This window comes from Protopterus annectens, chromosome 2.part1 (assembly GCF_019279795.1).
Source record: "Protopterus annectens isolate FY-2018-M chromosome 2.part1, PAN1.0, whole genome shotgun sequence".
Taxonomy (NCBI): Eukaryota; Metazoa; Chordata; order Ceratodontiformes; family Protopteridae; genus Protopterus; species Protopterus annectens.
This window is the reverse complement of record NC_056729.1, coordinates 66,199,794-66,218,422: the sequence shown is the minus strand read 5'-3', so window position 1 is coordinate 66,218,422 and position 18,629 is coordinate 66,199,794. Positions and strand designations below refer to the sequence as shown.

General features: G+C 40.0%; 1 protein-coding gene across 2 annotated transcripts in view; it reads left to right on the top strand.

Annotated features, from left to right (window-relative positions):
• The window catches only part of PTPRN2 (protein tyrosine phosphatase receptor type N2), a 4,238,418-nt gene that overhangs the window by 1,828,481 nt on the left and 2,391,308 nt on the right, over positions 1–18,629 (top strand). For both annotated transcript variants that reach the window (XM_044062029.1, XM_044062028.1), the window contains exon 7: positions 1,309–1,548. In XM_044062029.1, coding sequence (XP_043917964.1) covers positions 1,309–1,548 — 240 coding nt within the window. The remainder of the gene's footprint in view (positions 1–1,308; positions 1,549–18,629) is intronic.

Genomic DNA, 18,629 nt, shown 5'->3' with positions numbered 1-18,629 from the left:
GGGGCTGCACCCCCCACACCCACTGGTAATTATATACACCAACTCCAAGATCACATAACACTGGAGAAAGGGTAAATTGCATTTTCAATATTTTGATTTTAGATATTTTGATTTTCAGTCTTTTGAGCTTTTAATCATCTGAAGGGGATCTATATACACACACACGCACACATACACACACTCACACACACACACACACACACACACACACACACACACACACACACACACACACAATCACACACACACACACACACACACACGCACACACACACACACACACACACACACACACACACACACACACACACACACACACACACATATTCTGTGAAACCTTCAAACCTTAAAGCAGCAGACATGCTTGAGTTTTATTAAAAACAATAAGTTTATTTAGATGAACATAAAGTTAGACTAAAGTCACACAAGGCAGGAACCAAAAGGTAGTGACAGATGAAAATTGAAAGGGCACCTCTGTAGAACATTTTTTCCAACCCCAAATTTTTCATTTCATTGGCCACTTTCTCAACAGTGCTTAAACAATAAAAAGGACTTTAGCAAAATCATACAGAGAGTTCGAATTCTGTTTTTCCAAGACTTCCTCCAGTGGAAACAAAGTCTTTGTAAAGTTTCTAGCAAAAGTCTTAACAGTTGTCCACAGCAGAGATATCCACAAATAACTAGAAATTCATTGAGTTAAAAAAAATACATAATAGGTTTCTAGTTATTTGTGGATATTTCTGGTGTAGATGACTGGGTGATTTTTGCTAGATATTTTATCGTGTCTTACCAGCATTTATCCCGAGATTCAGCTTTTGTTTTGCTCTTTGTAAAGTTTGTACACACGTATTTTTATTGATAGTTTATCATTTAAACAGTTCTGTGTTTCAAGTATTAAATTCTACCCAGGACGCCATCTGAGAATCGACTACTCTCCACTTGATATGTCTTCCCTTTGACAAAGTATTCCAGATTCTGCTGGACTGACCTTAAAATGGTGCAAGTGTGCAGGTGTTTCCATTAACTGTCTGCAGAGATCTCACTTTAAATGGCCAGTATTTATTTTTTGCTTATGAGAAAAGTTTTGATTTTCTTTTTTATCTGATGCTGTGTTTTCTACAGCTGTAAGAACCGTTTACAAAAATAACTTTGTAGATGGAGAGGTAAAGCAAGCAAGATGAACCGAATGACTCTTGCGCTGTGTGAGTGCATGTTTTTCTGTGTGTGTGTGTGTGTGTTTATATAAGTGCGTGTTGTCTCTGGCCGTGTTCTAACCATCCGCCTGTTCTCTTTCTATTTTCTCGTTAGAAACATTCATTCAAAATGTGGTGAAACAGCTGGGGAAGCACAGTGTGAATGTGGAGAGGCTCAGCCCCAAGGAGCTTGATGAACTTGCTGATGTAATAGCAGATGCCCTGCAGGTAGTCGATGCAAAACACGGTGGGAGAAGCCTGCAAGAAAGGGGGGAGCAGACCCTGAAGAGAATGGATATGACAGATGAAGATAAATATGAGAGGGAGGAGACATATGAAGAGACTGATGTTCCAGGTAAAAAGCCTGATTATTGTTATGATTTACTGTCACATAGCAGACATTGACATTAGATTTCACACAAGGCACAATACTGCATGGCAGATAATTTTCTAGCTCATCAATAATTCAGTAGTTGATATTTTCTAACTGTTTACTTCAAGGTAAATAATCCAGTAAGCTGCGGATGTTTACCTAAAAAGATAAATGAACCTTAACTCTGGAAGCATATCTAGTTCCTAAACTCTAAGCTGTATTATCAAACTGCCTTACAAAATTGAATTGAATTTCTAAAAGCACACAGTACAATGTTTAAATTAATTGTCAGGTTTGTTGTTGGAATATATTGCTGTGCATTCCTCACAGTCACTATTACATGTAGTGTTACACAAGATATTTTAAACTCTTCATACATTTCTGTCCTTCACATGTTTAATTTCCCTTGCAGTAAGCTGCAAGTGTTTCTGCCTGGCCATTTCTGTTTATATAAAGTACCTATCCCCTATTATTTTGGGCCTGTGTCTGGACTAATTGTCACTTCTGTTATCAGAAGTGGGCAGTCTTTTCCCTTCTGACTGTCAATTACTGTAGCTGTAAAAAACAGATTCTTGTATTCTCCTGGCATAATCCAAATAACAGAAGTATCTATTTTATTTATTGACATAGTGGTGTGTGTGTGTGTGTGTGTGTGTGTGTGTGTGTGTGTGTGTGTGTGTGTGTGTATATATATATATATATATATATATATATATATATATATATATCTATATATAGATATATATATAGATATATATATGGGTACATTTCAATTGACCGACAATTCGGAAGACCGACATTCACTCCACCGACACATTAAAACATCGACAGCGCAAACACGGACATTTCACAGGTAAGACTTTTAAATGCGCTAATCATGCCTACCACACATGCATAACACTGCCACACTTCCTAAACCATGGTAGGCTTGATTAGCGAATTTAAAAGTCTTACCTGTGAAATGTCCGTGTTTGCGCTGTCGATGTTTTAATGTGTCGGTGGAGTGAATGTCGGTCTTCTGACTTGTCGGTCGATTGAAATGTACCCATATATATATATATATATATATATATATATATATATATAGTTTATAAGACCTGGTACTCAGTAATAAAGGAGACAAACTGTGTGGGTGATCTATTGTCACTTGTAATTACAGCAGTACTTTATAAGTTAATGATATGGTTCATATCACTATACTTGGCCCTCATCAGGCCAATCATAGAGTATAATGCCCCCTTCAGTATGTACCTGACCAGACATATGCAACTGAAATGTCCATCCATAAATGTTCCTTACAAAAAGAATACAGAGAGTCAACACAATGTCCTACCCAGATCACCTCAAAGACTTGTCTCTTTATTTGGTATCATACAAGCTTCTGAGAAGTGGTCTTTGCCTGGGAAACAACATCTGTGGACCCTGTTTTGATGAACCTTTTGCACATCCTCAAAATAAACAGCATCAAAAGTACTAGATTAAAAGACCTAATCTTTGCTTGTGACATAAATAGGACATGTTGGGAGAGATGCATATGTTTCTCAGAGAATCCCCATTCTATAGATCAGGTTCCTCATCCATGTAAAGAAGAGTTCCTCCCTATCCCTTTTAAGTGCAATTTGGACCAGTGGATGAGTAATCAGAAATCCACCCCTCATCTGTCTCCTATGTCTCTGATGGACACAGGTAGTCAGTAAATCACAACCTATGTAAATCAAATTTGTGGGTAACATTTGGGTTGCATGGGTAGGCGTATAAGGGTGCTAGTGGTTATTAACCTAGTATGCACCTATGAACTTATTATAGGTATAGTGATATCATACAGACTGAAACATGCCAAGTCATGTTAGGCAGAGATGCTTTACAGCCTTTAACAGATAAGAGTGGTAAGGAGGTCTCTAGCTTTCTAGTCTGTCTGGTTTTCTTTCTGAAAACTGTGGTAGTACTGAAAAAAAAACAAAGCTCTTTAATTTTTTCCTTAGTCCAGTATTAACAAGTGTCAGTTTGATATGCATGGGGAACTGATGATTGAGTGTCATCTGCCTTCATAATACCAATCCCTGCACAATTATTTTGTTTGTTTAATAGAATACTATCTTCTGAGGTTCCAGAATAACAGAACAGTTCACATAATGGTTTCTTTGCTGCAGCCTCAGGGATAAGTCCTCCAGCCTCAGCAGATGTTATTTCTGCAGGAGGTTGTATTTCTAGATTGAGCCACCCACTGGGTATTCCACCTCAGTCCCTGGTCATCACTTTTGACCCCATGGACTAATACCTGATGACTGGACACCAGCAGCAGATAGACGCTGTGTCTTCTAGTTAGATGGCTTTAAGACACATGTAATGAGTACGGTAAATAAAATGTATTGCTGTAACTGAGGCCAAAGTATTCATGTACTATTTTTCACCTCTACAAAGATGTCTTTTTCTTTGTTGTAGTGGTAACCTGGTTTCAGATCCTTAAAGAGGTCTAGTGTTCTCATTGAGTAAGAGCACCATAAAGCACTTTTGGAATTGACTGATATAATTAGAATAAAGTTTCCATTTCAGTTGTTGCTCTACTTTCTCCACAGCATAACTCTTTGCACTTGACTTATATTTACCTGCAGTGCAGATGCCGAGATGACAGGAAAGTCAGTAATTAAGCTGTTCCTGCACTTATTCAGTATTGCTATAACATTATTTCAGCACAGAGGCAGAATCACTTTCTCCTCTCTGGGGCTTCCTTACTGCTACAAGAAGATTGCCTTCACAGTGTGCAGGAAGCCAAACATTTATTATCTAATTATTGATTTGCTGCTACACTGAAAGTAGTGATCTTTCTCCTACCTGAAAACAGCAGTGCATTTACTTCTCTGTGTCTCTCCTGGTACGAACTCTGTGCTTATAGATATGAGATTACATCATGTTTTTGAAGCATAATCAGCCAAACCTCCCTCACAGAACGCAGCTTATCAAACCAACAGAAAATACAATATCTGAAAATGGCAATACCAAAACAACTGTAAAAAAAAAGCCTTGTTTTTACAGCCTTGGCATCAGAGTCTATTTTGAAAAAAATAAATAAACAGAATGCACAGGGATTAATAATACTAGTGAAACTTTGGTGCTGAGTAATTAGAGAGGGATAGAGTATACAAGAGTAGGACAATTATTTTATTATATTTTAAACAGCACAAATGAAAGAACAAATGCAGAAGAGTACAGAGTTACAGAGTCAAATTTTATTAAAAGTACTTTAAATGCTGTGAAAAATAAGTCTTTGCATCCGCAGGAGCCCAGGAAGATTGCAGTCACAGGAAAAAAACAAATGTTCATATCTCTAGAGCTGCAAGAGCTACCAAAGCAGTAGCGATAACAAAATGTTCACTAAGCACTCATCCTAACAAGTGGCAACACTTATTAGTTTTCAGGACTGAAAGTGTTTTTTTATAATTAAAAGTTTATACATTTGTTACTTCTTGTAGTGTTTTATAAACAAGTTATAGTATGTCAATCTCTGACTAGTAATTATTCAAGCTGGCCCTCAGCACATATTTTCAACAGAATGTTTGTTTTTTCAGTTGTGAAGTTTCTTATGAGACCATTTAGTTCTGTCTGTGTTGTTTGGTTACAAGAAATGTGAACGTTATGAACATTTATACAGTTGGGTGTATGAATAGCTCTTCATATCTCAGTGCGTAAGATAGAGGTCAAGTTGTGTAGGTCATCTTGTAAACTTTAAGGTGAAATATTCCAGTAGCTTATAAGTAACGCATTTTCAGTTAATTAAAGTAATTATGAAAAGTCAATATTAAAAGATTAGAGAGGTGACTTGGCTGATCTAGATAAATATCTGGAGGCATAACAAAGCTGTTATGACTTAATCTACCACAGAATAGTCACAACATATTAAAATTTTTAACATCAATAATTCAAGGTTGAACAGACTTATTCATGAAACAGGATTCTACACATGTCATTATCGTGGACATTTTTAAATGTGACATTCAGCTAAGTAGCTTTACACATTTTCATGGATGTGATAATTAATTCCTTGAAAAGTAGAGTGTCTCTTTCTTATTCCAGTTACATATAATATAATGTTTCAAAGGCATAGCAAGAAAATAGACATTATATTAATAGGAGTTCCGAAATCTTCAAGTAGACACATGCAGTAAAAGGTAACATCCTGATTCCCCTTGTCTTCACCATTCAAAAGCTTCAATCTATTATATTTTCATCTAATTGATTTTAAGTATGGTCACCATATCAACAATCCCAGAAATCTGACAATGTTCACAGATGAGAAATCAACTTGAGAAGTGATTTAAGCATTGTGCAATTCCATAAATTGTATGTAAATAAATTTGCTGACAAAACCTGACACCAGAGCTAGACCGAATCTTTCTCCATTTAATTTCTCTCCTTCATCTTCCAAAAAGCTATTCCAGTTAGCTGAATATTACACCGGGAGAGACCACATTACTGAGGGACAATGTGATGAGAAGCAGTTCACCCTTTCATCTAACTTCATGTGTGTGTGTGTGTGTGTGTGTGTGTGTGTGTGTGTGTGTGTGTGTGTGTGTGTGTGTGTGTGTGTATGTGTGTGTGTGTGTGTGTGTGTGTGTGTGTGTGTGTGTGTGTGTGTGTGTGTGTGTGTGTGTGTGTGTGTGTGTGTGTGTGTGTGTGTGTGTGTGTGTGTGTGTGTGTGTGTGTGTGTGTATGTGTGTGTGTGTATATGTATGTGTGTGTGTGTGTATATGTGTGTGTGTGTGTGTGTATATGTATGTGTGTGTGTGTGTGTGTGTGTGTGTGTGTGTAAATATAATGACATAGTTTTGGTGGGTCTTAATCAAAATGGTATTTAAATGATGTAAACAGTTAGTGTGTAAATGGTGTAGACAGCATACCTTTCTTGTTATATTAGCTGCTTGTCTCTCTCTGTTAATCGCCTGATTTGTGATTTATTAAAGAAGGGGTTCACAGCAACAAATGACTGGTGCCAAAGTCATGGCCATAAGTTTAACGCAAAAAAAATGTATTATCATACCATTCGGCAAAAATACAGCCCCTACTAATTACCACATCAGTGTCAACCCCCTAAGCACACAAACTGTGGTGAGCTACCTAGGAACACAGGTTGACAACAATCTCTTATGCGACCATCATGTAGCAGCAGTGGTCAGAAAAATCTTTTACTCAGTTCATCTCATAAGTAAAGGGACTGCATCCGGAAAAACGGAGGTTATTACGTCTCTGTACTCCTCCCTCATTAGGCTGATAATTGAGTACAATGCCCCGTTTAGTATGTACCTCTCTGAACACATGCACCATCTGGAAAGGCCACAGAAACATCTCACAAAGAGAATCTATGGCCTCCAAAACCTGTCTTATGCAGACAGGCTCACATCACTATCACTTTACTCGGTATCGTACAGATTGCTCAGAGGTGATCTGTGTCTCCTCGTGCATTACCCACTCGAAAGGCCTAAATCTAATATGCGACATTAACAAAACCTACTGGAGAGATGGGTTTCTCTCCCAGAGGCTGCCCCATCTCTGGAATAGACTTCTCATACATGTCAAACAGACTACCTCACCAACCCTCTTCAAGTGCAACCTTGATGAGTGAATGGGAAACCACAAATTTGCCCCAGGGGTCCACCTGTGTCCCTCATTGACAGGAGTGACAGGTGCTGACTAAGCTTTGTTTTTTGGGGATAAGCTCTTGGCTAGGCTTGTAAGGGCCCCAGGGCCATTAGTTTAGTAACCTGATATGATCCTAACAGAGGTTTGGAAAAGTTGGCCTCTTATAGAGCTGGATTATTTACATGGAATAAGGATTCTAGATGGTGTACCTGCAGTAAAGAAGGAACATTCCTAAAGTAGCTGTGGAAGGACCTGTGCATCTTCCTGAAAAAAGCATTGAGTGTAACCCGAGTAGAAGAGATATTTAGCAAGACACTACCTGTATACTGTGGATATCATTTGTATCTCTTGATGAAGTAGAAGGAAATTTACTGAAATTTTATCTGAGAGCAGCTGTTATTCCTTACTTTATGGGGACTTCTTGATTTTAACAGAAAAAGAAATGCGAAACAAATAGGTAATCAGTATGTTGTTCAGTTTCATTTCATAAACTTTTTTTGATGCAAAACAATTGTAAAGGTTTCAGTTAACTGTGCTGGAAATTAGTTCTACTCTAGTGTCTTTAGGTTTTGGTTCTACAGTGAAGGATGTCTTTCGGCTTTTCATGGTTAGAGGTCACCACAGCAGAACTCCGGTCCGCTCATGATTGGCAGTGGATTTTTACTGTGCCGAGGTGCCAGCCCGATGCCCAACCTTCAATGAAGGCACGCCCATTCATGCTCGCACCTACCTGCATGTCATTAACATCACTCGATCACTGGGAGGACATGCAGACTCCTCACAGATGGCACTCCAGACGAGAATAAAGTTGTATATTTTATTGGACTCGGAACTCAATTTTAATAATCATGTATGTGTGTGTGTGTGTGTGTGTGTGTGTGTGTGTGTGTGTGTGTGTGTGTGTATGTGTGTGTGTGTGTGTGTGTGTGTGTGTGTGTGTGTGTGTGTGTGTGTGTGTGTGTGTGTGTGTGTGTGTGTGTGTGTGTGTGTGTGTGTGTGTGTGTGTGTGTGTGTGTGTGTGTGTGTGTGTGTGTGTGTGTGTGTGTGTGTGTGTGTGTGTGTGTGTATGTGTGTGTGTGTTTGTGTGTGTGTGTGTGTGTGTGTGTGTGTGTGTGTGTGTGTGTGTGTGTGTGTATATATATATATATATATATATATATATATATATATATATATATATACACACACACACATATATGGGTTTACTTTGCTTGATCAGAAGCCCATATACTCAAATTTTATTTACGCGACACGAAAATAAAGAAAACTGAAATAAAAAAAAATTATTGTATAATAATGTATGTCCATACAAGGCATTAAGATCATATAGAAAGGTCTGTTGTTGCCCTAGGTGGTGCTTCCACTCCCAAAGTGACTAAGAATTTACGTACCCGAAAAGATGAGGATGAAAACTAATTTCTCAGACTTGAGAAAAAAAATATCCATGGCCCTTTTCTAGCCCTAACAAATAGTAATAGCCAGCCATGTCAAAAGGAGCCATTATCTGGGACTGATTAAATAATCACTGCCCCTAACAGTAGTTGCCTGCTGTGCCCTACCCTTCCTGCACCTCTGAGTAAGTACATAAGCAGTTATAACCACCTGAAACAATATGTGACCTAGCAAGAACAAGTGTTGATATCTAATGTGAGAGTACAGGGGACACACAAACTTAGAATCCGACCCCTCGGATAGAGCTAACAGGAAAAATAGGATGGGTATAATATTAGAGAGGGTGCAGAGCTAATTATGGGAGGCAGAAAGCCTAATTACTTAATTTCCACAATTTCAGTAAGGTTTGAAAACAAAATGTAAATATGCATAAGATCAAGAACAGGGAGGCGGTGGATGTATTATGACGTTAAACTCTTTTTTCTAGAGGCTCCTTTAGCTGTTTAAAACTTTCATTTAAAGGCTCACTGCTGTTTTTCAGCTGTGAGAAACATTTCTGCAGTTTGTTCTAAGTAGTGGGGATATTTGTAGCATTTCCATATTCAGGCTTGTATATGGGCCTAGTGTTTCTGGAGGCTGTGTGTCTGAGCACATATTCAGATACATATTGGTTTAGCCAATGCCATCAGGCATTTCAGTGAGAGAGAATTGTTTGAGGTCATTGGCTGACTGAGGTCACCCGGACTACAGCTTAGACTAAGCACCCCATTGGTTCTTTTGAGATTTCTTTCTTAAAAGCTGTCTCAGGTTTCAACTTTCTGTTACCTAAGAAGTTCAGTTGCGAGTGTTCTGCCATTTCACACTGAACTGATCGAAGGAAAAACACTGAGGAAACTCATAGCTGTAATATATAACATTAAGTATCCTGTTTTTTGTTAATTTTGTTCATTTCTTTGTTATTTATAGCACTTTGTGTATTGTGTATTTTTTCTAGCTAGTTTCACTGTGTGTGAGGTATTAACTGGAAATTGTCCACTTTTATTAAGCATTTGTTGGGTTGTTTGTTTCTGATAACTTGTTGCAGTTAAACTCTTTTTTCTAGAGGCTCCTTTAGCTGTTTAAAACTTTAATTTAAAGGCTCACTGCTGCTTTTCAGCTGTGAAAAACATTTCTGCAGTTTGTTTCCCACCCTCCCTCCCTGTGTTTATAGTTGGTGGCTTTGCAGTTGCCCGCCCCTAGTGTAAATTTGATCTGCGACCCTCCTCCCAGTCTAGTGTCATTACCTCATTCTACCCAGTACAGGGAGAACATTTGAGAAGGCCAGTCAGCTTAGTTTCTGCTACTCCTTTCTCTCTTTCCACTTTAAAAAAAAATGTATCTGCTTTTACTGTATTTGTGTTTCTTCCTACTTTATTTTGCTTTTGTGTCATCTTAAAAGTACTCAACTGTATTTATTACTGCTTGGTGTAACTCATTCTAAGCCTTTTAGTTTAAGCACTTGGGCTTCAGACCAGTTGGTTTACATTAAGAAGGTTTGTGGTCTGCACTGTAGTGGCAGAACAGGTAGCTTACATCCTTCTAAGTTGGGAACTGCTGATTGAGGACTCAGTGTTTGTTATTCTAAAAGTGTATTAATTCTGGTTTAAGCACTTGGGCTTCAGGCCAGTTATTTTACATTAAGAGGGTTCGTGGTCTGCACTCTTGTGGGAGGAGAGGCTGGACTCTGCCCTTCTGAGCTGGGAATTTCTGGTTAAAGGCTTATAGTGCCTGCATATTTGAACTGCTTCTTACTGAAATTGGTACTCCTTGTTTGCTGTAGCATAGACTAGATCCAGGTCTGCTGAATCTAGCTTTGTTTGTATAACTTGAGCACTAATCCAGGCATTCTTTAAAGTATTCAATTGTATTTATTACTGCTTGGTAGTAACTTGATTAAAGTGTAGCTATCATTCTAAGTCTTTTAGATTAAGCACTTAGGCTTCAGACCAGTTGTTTTACATTAGGAAGGTTTGTGGCCTGCACTGTGGTGGCAGGACAGGTATCTTACATCCTTCTAAGTTGGGAACTGCTGATTGAGGGCTCAGTGTCTGTTATTCTAAAAGTGTATTAGTTCTGGTTTAAGCACTTGGGCTTCAGGCCAGTTATTTTACATTAAGAGGGTTCATGGTCTGCACTCCTGTGGGAGCAGAGGCTGGACTCTGCCCTTCTGAGCTGGGAATTTCTGGCTAAAGGCTTATAGTGCCTGCATATTTTAACTGCTTCTTAGTGAAATTGGTACACCTTGTTTGCTGTAGCATAGACTAGATCCAGGCCTGCTGAATCTAGCTTTGTTTGTATGCTTGTTGTTTGTTTGCTTATTTCCCTGAAACACTAATTCCACCTAAAATGCGGCTTTTCAGCACTTCTGTGGATCCCTAATGATATCTGCATTGCTTACTGTACTTATTTCCTTGTTTCACTTGAAGAAAGTTACTGTTTGTCATTTTTGCATTTAAGTTACCTGTAACACATTGCATTTAAGTTACCTGGCACTTGCTCACTAAGTCAGCACTAAAAAATTAAAAGCACTACACCCTCACAAACTCCCCTTGAGTATCTTGTTCCCCATTGGCCCTTTTTTTCAATTATAAAGGAATTCCCAATACTATTCTAGCATGTCTAAAGGTCAGTTGTCAATCTCCTCTCCGGTCCAGCTGGTGAATCTGGGAATCTTGAGGCAATGTTACAACTGCCTCATGTACACAGACAATCCTCTCCTCCTCCCAACAAATTCCAACACATGTGAGAGATGCAACCATATAGCCAAACTGGAGGCTAAGCTCTCTCAACTCAGTACTGGCGTAACCAGTCAGGAGGAGAAGGAAACCACACTCACTACAATTCCAGTCTCACATAGACCTACCACGACAGCAAACCAAACACATCAACACACAAAAACATACTCGGAGGCTCTAAATAAAAATCTGCCTAAGCAGCAGAGACCTCCAAAGCAGACACCCAAGCAACCGCTACCCCAAAACAAAACACGTGCAACACATAGCTCACAAAGCCAGTGTGCCAAACAGTCACAGTCCTTAAGGGTAAACAACACACCTGATACACTTGTAATAGGTGACTCTATTGTCAGGCACACTGATGTCCCACTCACCAGGCTGAACAAGGAGAAGGTCATGGTGAGCTGCCTGTCAGGCGTTAGGATCCGCCACATAACCCAAGCACTCAGGTCACTCCAAGGCAAGTACAAATATGACACAGTCATTGTCCATGCTGGTGTGAATGACCTGAGACGTACCTCCTTGGACTACATGAACAGAGACATAGAGGAGCTCTCTGAGCATGTAGCCCAGGCCAGTATGACCCTGACCTTGAGCAGCATCGTACCCTCACCAAGAATGATGCCACAATATGAAGTCAAGATGATCATTTTCAACAATTGGCTTAAGTATTGGTGTCATTCAAAGGGGATCCAATGCCTGTCAGCCTGGGATGACATGCTCGACAAGCCATGATGCTTCGCTAGGGACGGCTTGCACCTGTCACCCCTGGGCTTTCAGATATTGGCAAAGGCTCTTGCTACCCCCATAGTGCCTTTTTTAGGCAAGGCTCAAAAGAAAAACCCACCTCCATAGGTATCACAAGGGATAAGAAACTAAGAGTAATGCTACTCAACGCCAGAAGTCTAAACCTCAAGATGCACGCACTCAAAACTCTCCTTAGCATGGAGAACATCGATATCTGTGCAGTAACAGAAACCTGGTTCAAGGCTCCAGAGAGCACCCCAGCACTACCTGGTTATACCTCATACCATGCTTTTCGACCCCAAAACATGGACGGAATCACAAAAGGAGGGGGAGTATCAATATTCGTCAAAGATACCCACACCTCCAGGTTGGTGGCACAGCACAAAGCATCAGAGACTATCCATGTGCAACTAACAGTAGGTAAAACTGCCTTCCAGTTTATAGCCTGCTGCAGACCACCCTCCCAAACCCAGGAACCCCACTTGGCCTTCCTGAGAACACTGGAAAATATGAAGGTCTCTCCAAACACCATTATATTGGGCGACATTAACTACCCAAACATAGACTGGGAGCATTACTCTGGCTCCAACACCCTAGCCCAAAGATTCCTAGAGTTTATAAACTCAAATGCTATGGAACAACTTGTTACCACTCCCACAAGAGGGGAAAACATACTGGACCTGATCATCACCAATATGGGTACTCTATGCTCCAGACCAGAAGTGTATCCCTCATTGGTAAGATCAGACCATAAACTAATCTCACTGGATATTCACATCCCGACCCCACCCCCTGCCCAGAAAACCACAGTGAAAAACTTCTCTAAAGCAAATTCCACACTCCTCAAAACCGAGGTGGAATCCTTCAAAGCCCCCGGGTCTGTGGAAAATACGGCCCAGACCGCAGAATCCTTTATAAACGCATTCTATGAACACCTTCAGGAATGCATGGATCATGCAATCCCAAATAAAACCAAGACCCAATCCTCCAAAGGCAGACGTCCTGTCTGGTGGACCCCAGCCATAAACACACTATACAATAGAAGGAGGAAGCTACCACATGATAGAGCAAAATCCCAAAAAGGGAAGGCATCTCTGATCAGTATTAGCAAAAAACTACGGGCACTCATAAAATCGTCTAAGGCCAGCTTCAAGAGAAAAATTGCACAGGACACTAAGGATAATCACAAGGCTTTCTTTAGTTATGTTAGGAACCTGGGTGGGAATTCCCAGATATGCTCAGAATTAGTCCAAAATGACAAAAAATACACCAAACCCACAGACATTGCCAACATCCTAGCTGACGGGTTCAGTGCAAACCCCCCCCCCACCAAAAGGGCAAATATCTATCCCATCAGAATGCTGCCCCCCTGACATCTCAGATGCTCAGGTAAGAGCCGCCCTCTCCAAAGCAAAAAACACAGCATCAATGGGACCAGACAGTGTCCCGGGCTGCATCCTGCATGAACTCCAAGAAGAGCTAAACCCAAACATAAAACTACTGTTCAATCTCAGCCTTACTACAGGATATGTATCCAAAGAGTGGCGTACAGCAACAGTGGTCCCTCTCCACAAAGGTGGTGCCTCAATAGATCCTGGAAACTATCACCCCATAAGCCTGACTAGCTTGGTCTGCAAAGCTATGGAAAGTATCATCATGGACCTCATAAATAAAGATATTGGGGACCTACAGACACTGGATCCTACCCAGTTCGGCTTTGTTAAGGGCAGGTCCTGCCTCTTAAACCTGGTCGATTTCTTTGAAACAGTCACCAAGGCCATTGACGAGGGGAAGGTGGTCCACACAGCCTACCTGGACCTCGCAAAAGCCTTCGATACAATACCCCACTCGGGCATTATAGATAAGCTCACCAGCTTAAATATAAACCCTTATGTCATTAGATGGGTTGCAAACTGGCTCAAGGACAGAACCCACATGGTTAGAATTGCTGGAGCCATGTCAGACTCCAAACCAGTTACAAGTGGCATCCCACAAGGCTCAGACCTGGGACCTCTCTTGTTCGGCATATATTTCTCGGAGGTACAGGCCAACACGGAAGGACTGTGGCTGACCAAGTTCGCAGATGACTGCAAACTGGGCGCCATAATTGACTCTCCAGCCAACACAAGCATCCTCCAAAAGGGCCTTATAGAAACAGACAACTGGTGCCAGAGCCATGGCCTCAAACTAAACTCCAAAAAGTGTATAGTCATCCCCTTTGGCAAAAACAAAGTGCCCACAAATTACCACATAGGTCGTAATCCATTAAGTACAGAAGAAGTAATTAGGGACCTGGGGACCCAAGTTGATAGCAATCTCTCATTTGACAACCACGTGGCCAAAGTGGTTAGAAAAACATTTTATATAGCCCACCTAATCATGAAGGGATTCACATCTAGATCAGGGGAGGTCATCGTGCCTCTTTACTCATCCCTCATCAGGCCCATAATTGAATACAATGCCCCTTTTGGGATGTACCTTACCAGACACCTGCAGCAACTGGAAAGACCTCAGAAGTACCTCACCAAGAGGATCAAAGGGCTCAAACAGATGCCATATGCTGCCCGGTTAAAGAAACTCCAGCTCTACTCAGTGGCATACTGCCTGCTCAGAGGTGATCTGTGCCTGACGTATAAAGCCATGTCCAACCCGGAATTAATGGACATGCTGCACCTCAGAAAATCCAAATCCCATCGAGCTATGCGCTCGAAAGACTTGAACCACAGCACTGAAATAAATAAGTCATGCTGGAGGGACAGATTCATAACCCAGAGGCTCCCTTCACTCTGGAATAAAATCCCAGTCCAGGTTAGGCAGAGTCCCTCATTGACTCTCTTCAAGAGGAATCTTGATGAGTGGATGGGAGATCGTAGGTTTACCCAGGTATCACTTCTGTGTCACTGTTAGACAGAGGCACAGTATACTAACCTTGAAAAAGGGCATAGCAGAATGAATTTAAAATGGGTGGCAAAAGCCAAACACACTCTGGCTAGGCTTATAAATGCCCTAGGGCAGATAGCCTAGTATGAACCTAAAATATTTGACCTTTTTGTGCCTGAGTGCCTGGAAGAGAAGCTTGACTGCACAGTCAGCAGTTTCCTGCTGCTTTTTGTCTTGCAGCTTATGCATGGGCGTTAATACTGTATACTGGCAATACACATTGCAAGAAAACATTTTGCTGCTCTCTCTCTCTCTCTATATATATATATATATATATATATATATTAAGCATTTATTCCAGAAATAGGTGTGGCAGTGGCTAGCTGGCAGCAAAATCATGAGGTTGATGTAAGGTTAGTTGATTTGAATGTGCTTGAAGATAATCTTGTGAAAATGACTATGAAATTGCATTTTAAAAGAGATTGGGTTGCTTTTATGGAAGCCCAGATCAGCAGTACATATTGTGTATTTGAGATGTGGAAGTTGTTTTTTGAAGACAGTAAAGAGGAATGGCTCATGGGCCCAGACAGGGTATTGCATAAAATCGCAGAAGATGGTTGTAGGAGAAAAAAAAAAACTGTGAAATGCTTTGTTGGGGTCTACAGTTATCTCAGCAGCCATCTTGTGAAACTCATGTTTCTGAAAGTTTCATTAGTAAGAGTGAATAGCAATGTGGGTGTGTCATGACTACTCCTAAAACAATGGTATACATCTTGAAACATTTATTATTTGCAGAACTGATCCTTAAGTTAGAGTGAGGAGGAGCAAGGAAAGATAATAGTTTGATACCAATAATTACCTGCCAGGCATTGAAATGGGAATAACTGTAGTAAGCTTGCAATATTCTGTGTAAATGTCAGGACAGCAGCAACAAATGAAAATGTGAATAAAATGAAATGGAGCTAACAGAGCTACAAATATAGAAGCCCAAGCCATCCATCCATCCATCCATCCATCCATCCATCCATCCATCCTCAACCCCTTTTCCTATTTTGCACATGGGGTCGGGGGGAGTTACGTCAGCAGTCACAGTCATCTCAAGCCAATGTTTACACCACCGGGTGGCTAGCCGTACCATGGTAGCTCATTTGTACCACTTACTTGCACACACACTCTCCCCTATGGCCAATTTAGAGTGTCCAATCCACCTACTGCATGTCTTTAGAATGTGGGAGGAAACCGGAGCATCTGGAGGAAACCCACATGACTGGTGGGAGGACATGCAGACTCCACACAGAAGGCACACAGCTGAAATAAAGAAGCCCAAAATCATGGCAAAAGGAGTGGAGTTAAAGGGGCTGCATACGAAGATGCTAGCTATCTGTACTAGCAGAGTGTTTGTTGAGAAGATTTCTTCTTGTGTGGGATGCTAGTTTATAAAAATGAAACATAAGTGATGCTTACATTAAGTCATTAAGTCACAGAAAGGAAGATTAGATTCTGAACAGTACATGGGAGAGTAGTCAGAGAAGGTGTGATGGCAGAAAGTGATAATGATGTTAAGAAATGCCAGGGCATGTAGACCAGTTTTGGATATGGAATATGTTATTTGTGATAATGATGTTAAGAATGCCAGGGCATGTAGACTAGTTTTGGATATGGAATATGTTATTTGAAGTATTACTCATACTGAGCAGATAATGAAATTGCCTCAAGATCCTTTGATACTAATGAAGAAAGAGGAATGTTTGCTTCTGAAATAGGCTTTCAACTAGTTGGTTTCTCTATGGTATCATAAGCTCAGGATTAATGAGACAAGGCTAAGGGCTGAAAAATATTTTAAATTCCCACATATGGACCCCAAGGCAAATGTTTCATTTAATTCTCTTTGTAGTTATCCTTAAGGGTGTGTCCTGTAAGGAAAGGAGAGTATTAACTAAACTGGGTTTACCTACAAGAGAGTGCAGCACTGTCTTTTGACTCACTGGTTGAATATTGAAAACCAGTGAAACAAAACCCTGAAAAACACAAACTCTTTTTAACAGGGTCCACAAAAAACTCCCTTAAATTATATATAGCAACTCTATAGTCCCACCACTGTGGAAACAATGGGGAAAAATCCCCGGTCACCACTGGCCACTGTTGTGGCGAAACTCATTGTGATATTACATTTTCGAACCAAAGCCACTCCACCAATACTGCAATGACCTACAGAATATAACTGAATGAAGAATTTCCTCCCTCAGTTTTCTACTTATTTTTATTTATTTTTTTCTTAGTATGCATTGTCATAAGGAACTGATCTAAGTGTGAGAAATTTTGGTTTGGTATGTGCCATAACATGACTATATGCTGTAATTAACTTTCATATACCCATTTATTCCACAAATATAACTGCATGTTTCTTAAGCTCTTTTATCTAGGTCTTCACTTTCAGGATGTATGTACTTTTCTTCACAATCTAAATTGCTCAGCTAATGTCTATGTAGCATGACTGGATCAGTATCATTTACTGCCATAAAGACAATATTTCCTGTACTTCCTTATAAGTAAATTTAGATCATCATCTACTAATATTTTTATATCCTATTATGTACATGTGGTAGAGAATACGTGGATTACAAAACTATGTTCCTTATTTCTCCTGACATTTGTTGAATTACTTCTTGTATCATCCTTAGAACTGATAGGCTTTCGTGCTGTTTTCTTTTATACCAAAAATGGTTGTCCTGGACCCACTGTTACTTTTAAGAGATTTTACCTCAGCAGGACAATATGAGAGCAGTCGGTATTAAATGCTCTTTTATCTTCTTTATCACTGGCTTTTGAAAAGATTATTTTTTCCTCTTGCCATTTGGCCAGTTCTCTCACAATTATGGTACTTTTATTGGTTTAAATTTACACTGAGACGTTAGGTACTGTACCCAAGGAATCAGCAGTATGCACACTATGTGCTGCAGTTTGTATACTCAGATTATGTGTATACTCAGAATGATTATACTCTTTCTTTCCTGCTGTAATGCACCATGATACTATACACTGGCTTACTGCAGATTAATTTGTGTTTTTCATTGTACTCATCATCTTGTTAAAGACTAATAATATGACCATGTTGATATGACTTCTTGAATTATACAATTCAGTCAGTAGAATAAACAATTTATATATGTGTCTGTATGCATGTACACGTTTCTGTGAGTGTCTGTGTACTTACAGGTGTTAGCAGAATGTAGCCTGGTTATTGATGTATAATACTTTTGGCTATACCAGAGTCATTATCATACCATGTTCTTTTCATTGTCTTTAGAAGTGGCATTTCAGGGAGAGTGTAATAAAAAATTGCCTATTTGCTGACGATACACAGTTATACATTTGAGCTGATACATGTCTCGCAATAGGAATGATTAGGGAAGACTTGACAAGGCCATACGATTATTTAAAAGAGATTCTACTTCATCTACTCAAGTCCCAGCTGCACATGGGCCACAGTCCCACAGGCAGTACTAGTAATTAATTTAGCTTACATTGGCTGCGACTCAAACAGGTATTTGAATCTGAGCAAGATAAGTACATCAGCTCTAGGGATGGTGTGGGAACAAGTCAGGAGTTTAACAGTTAGGTGTAGTGGTGACTGGA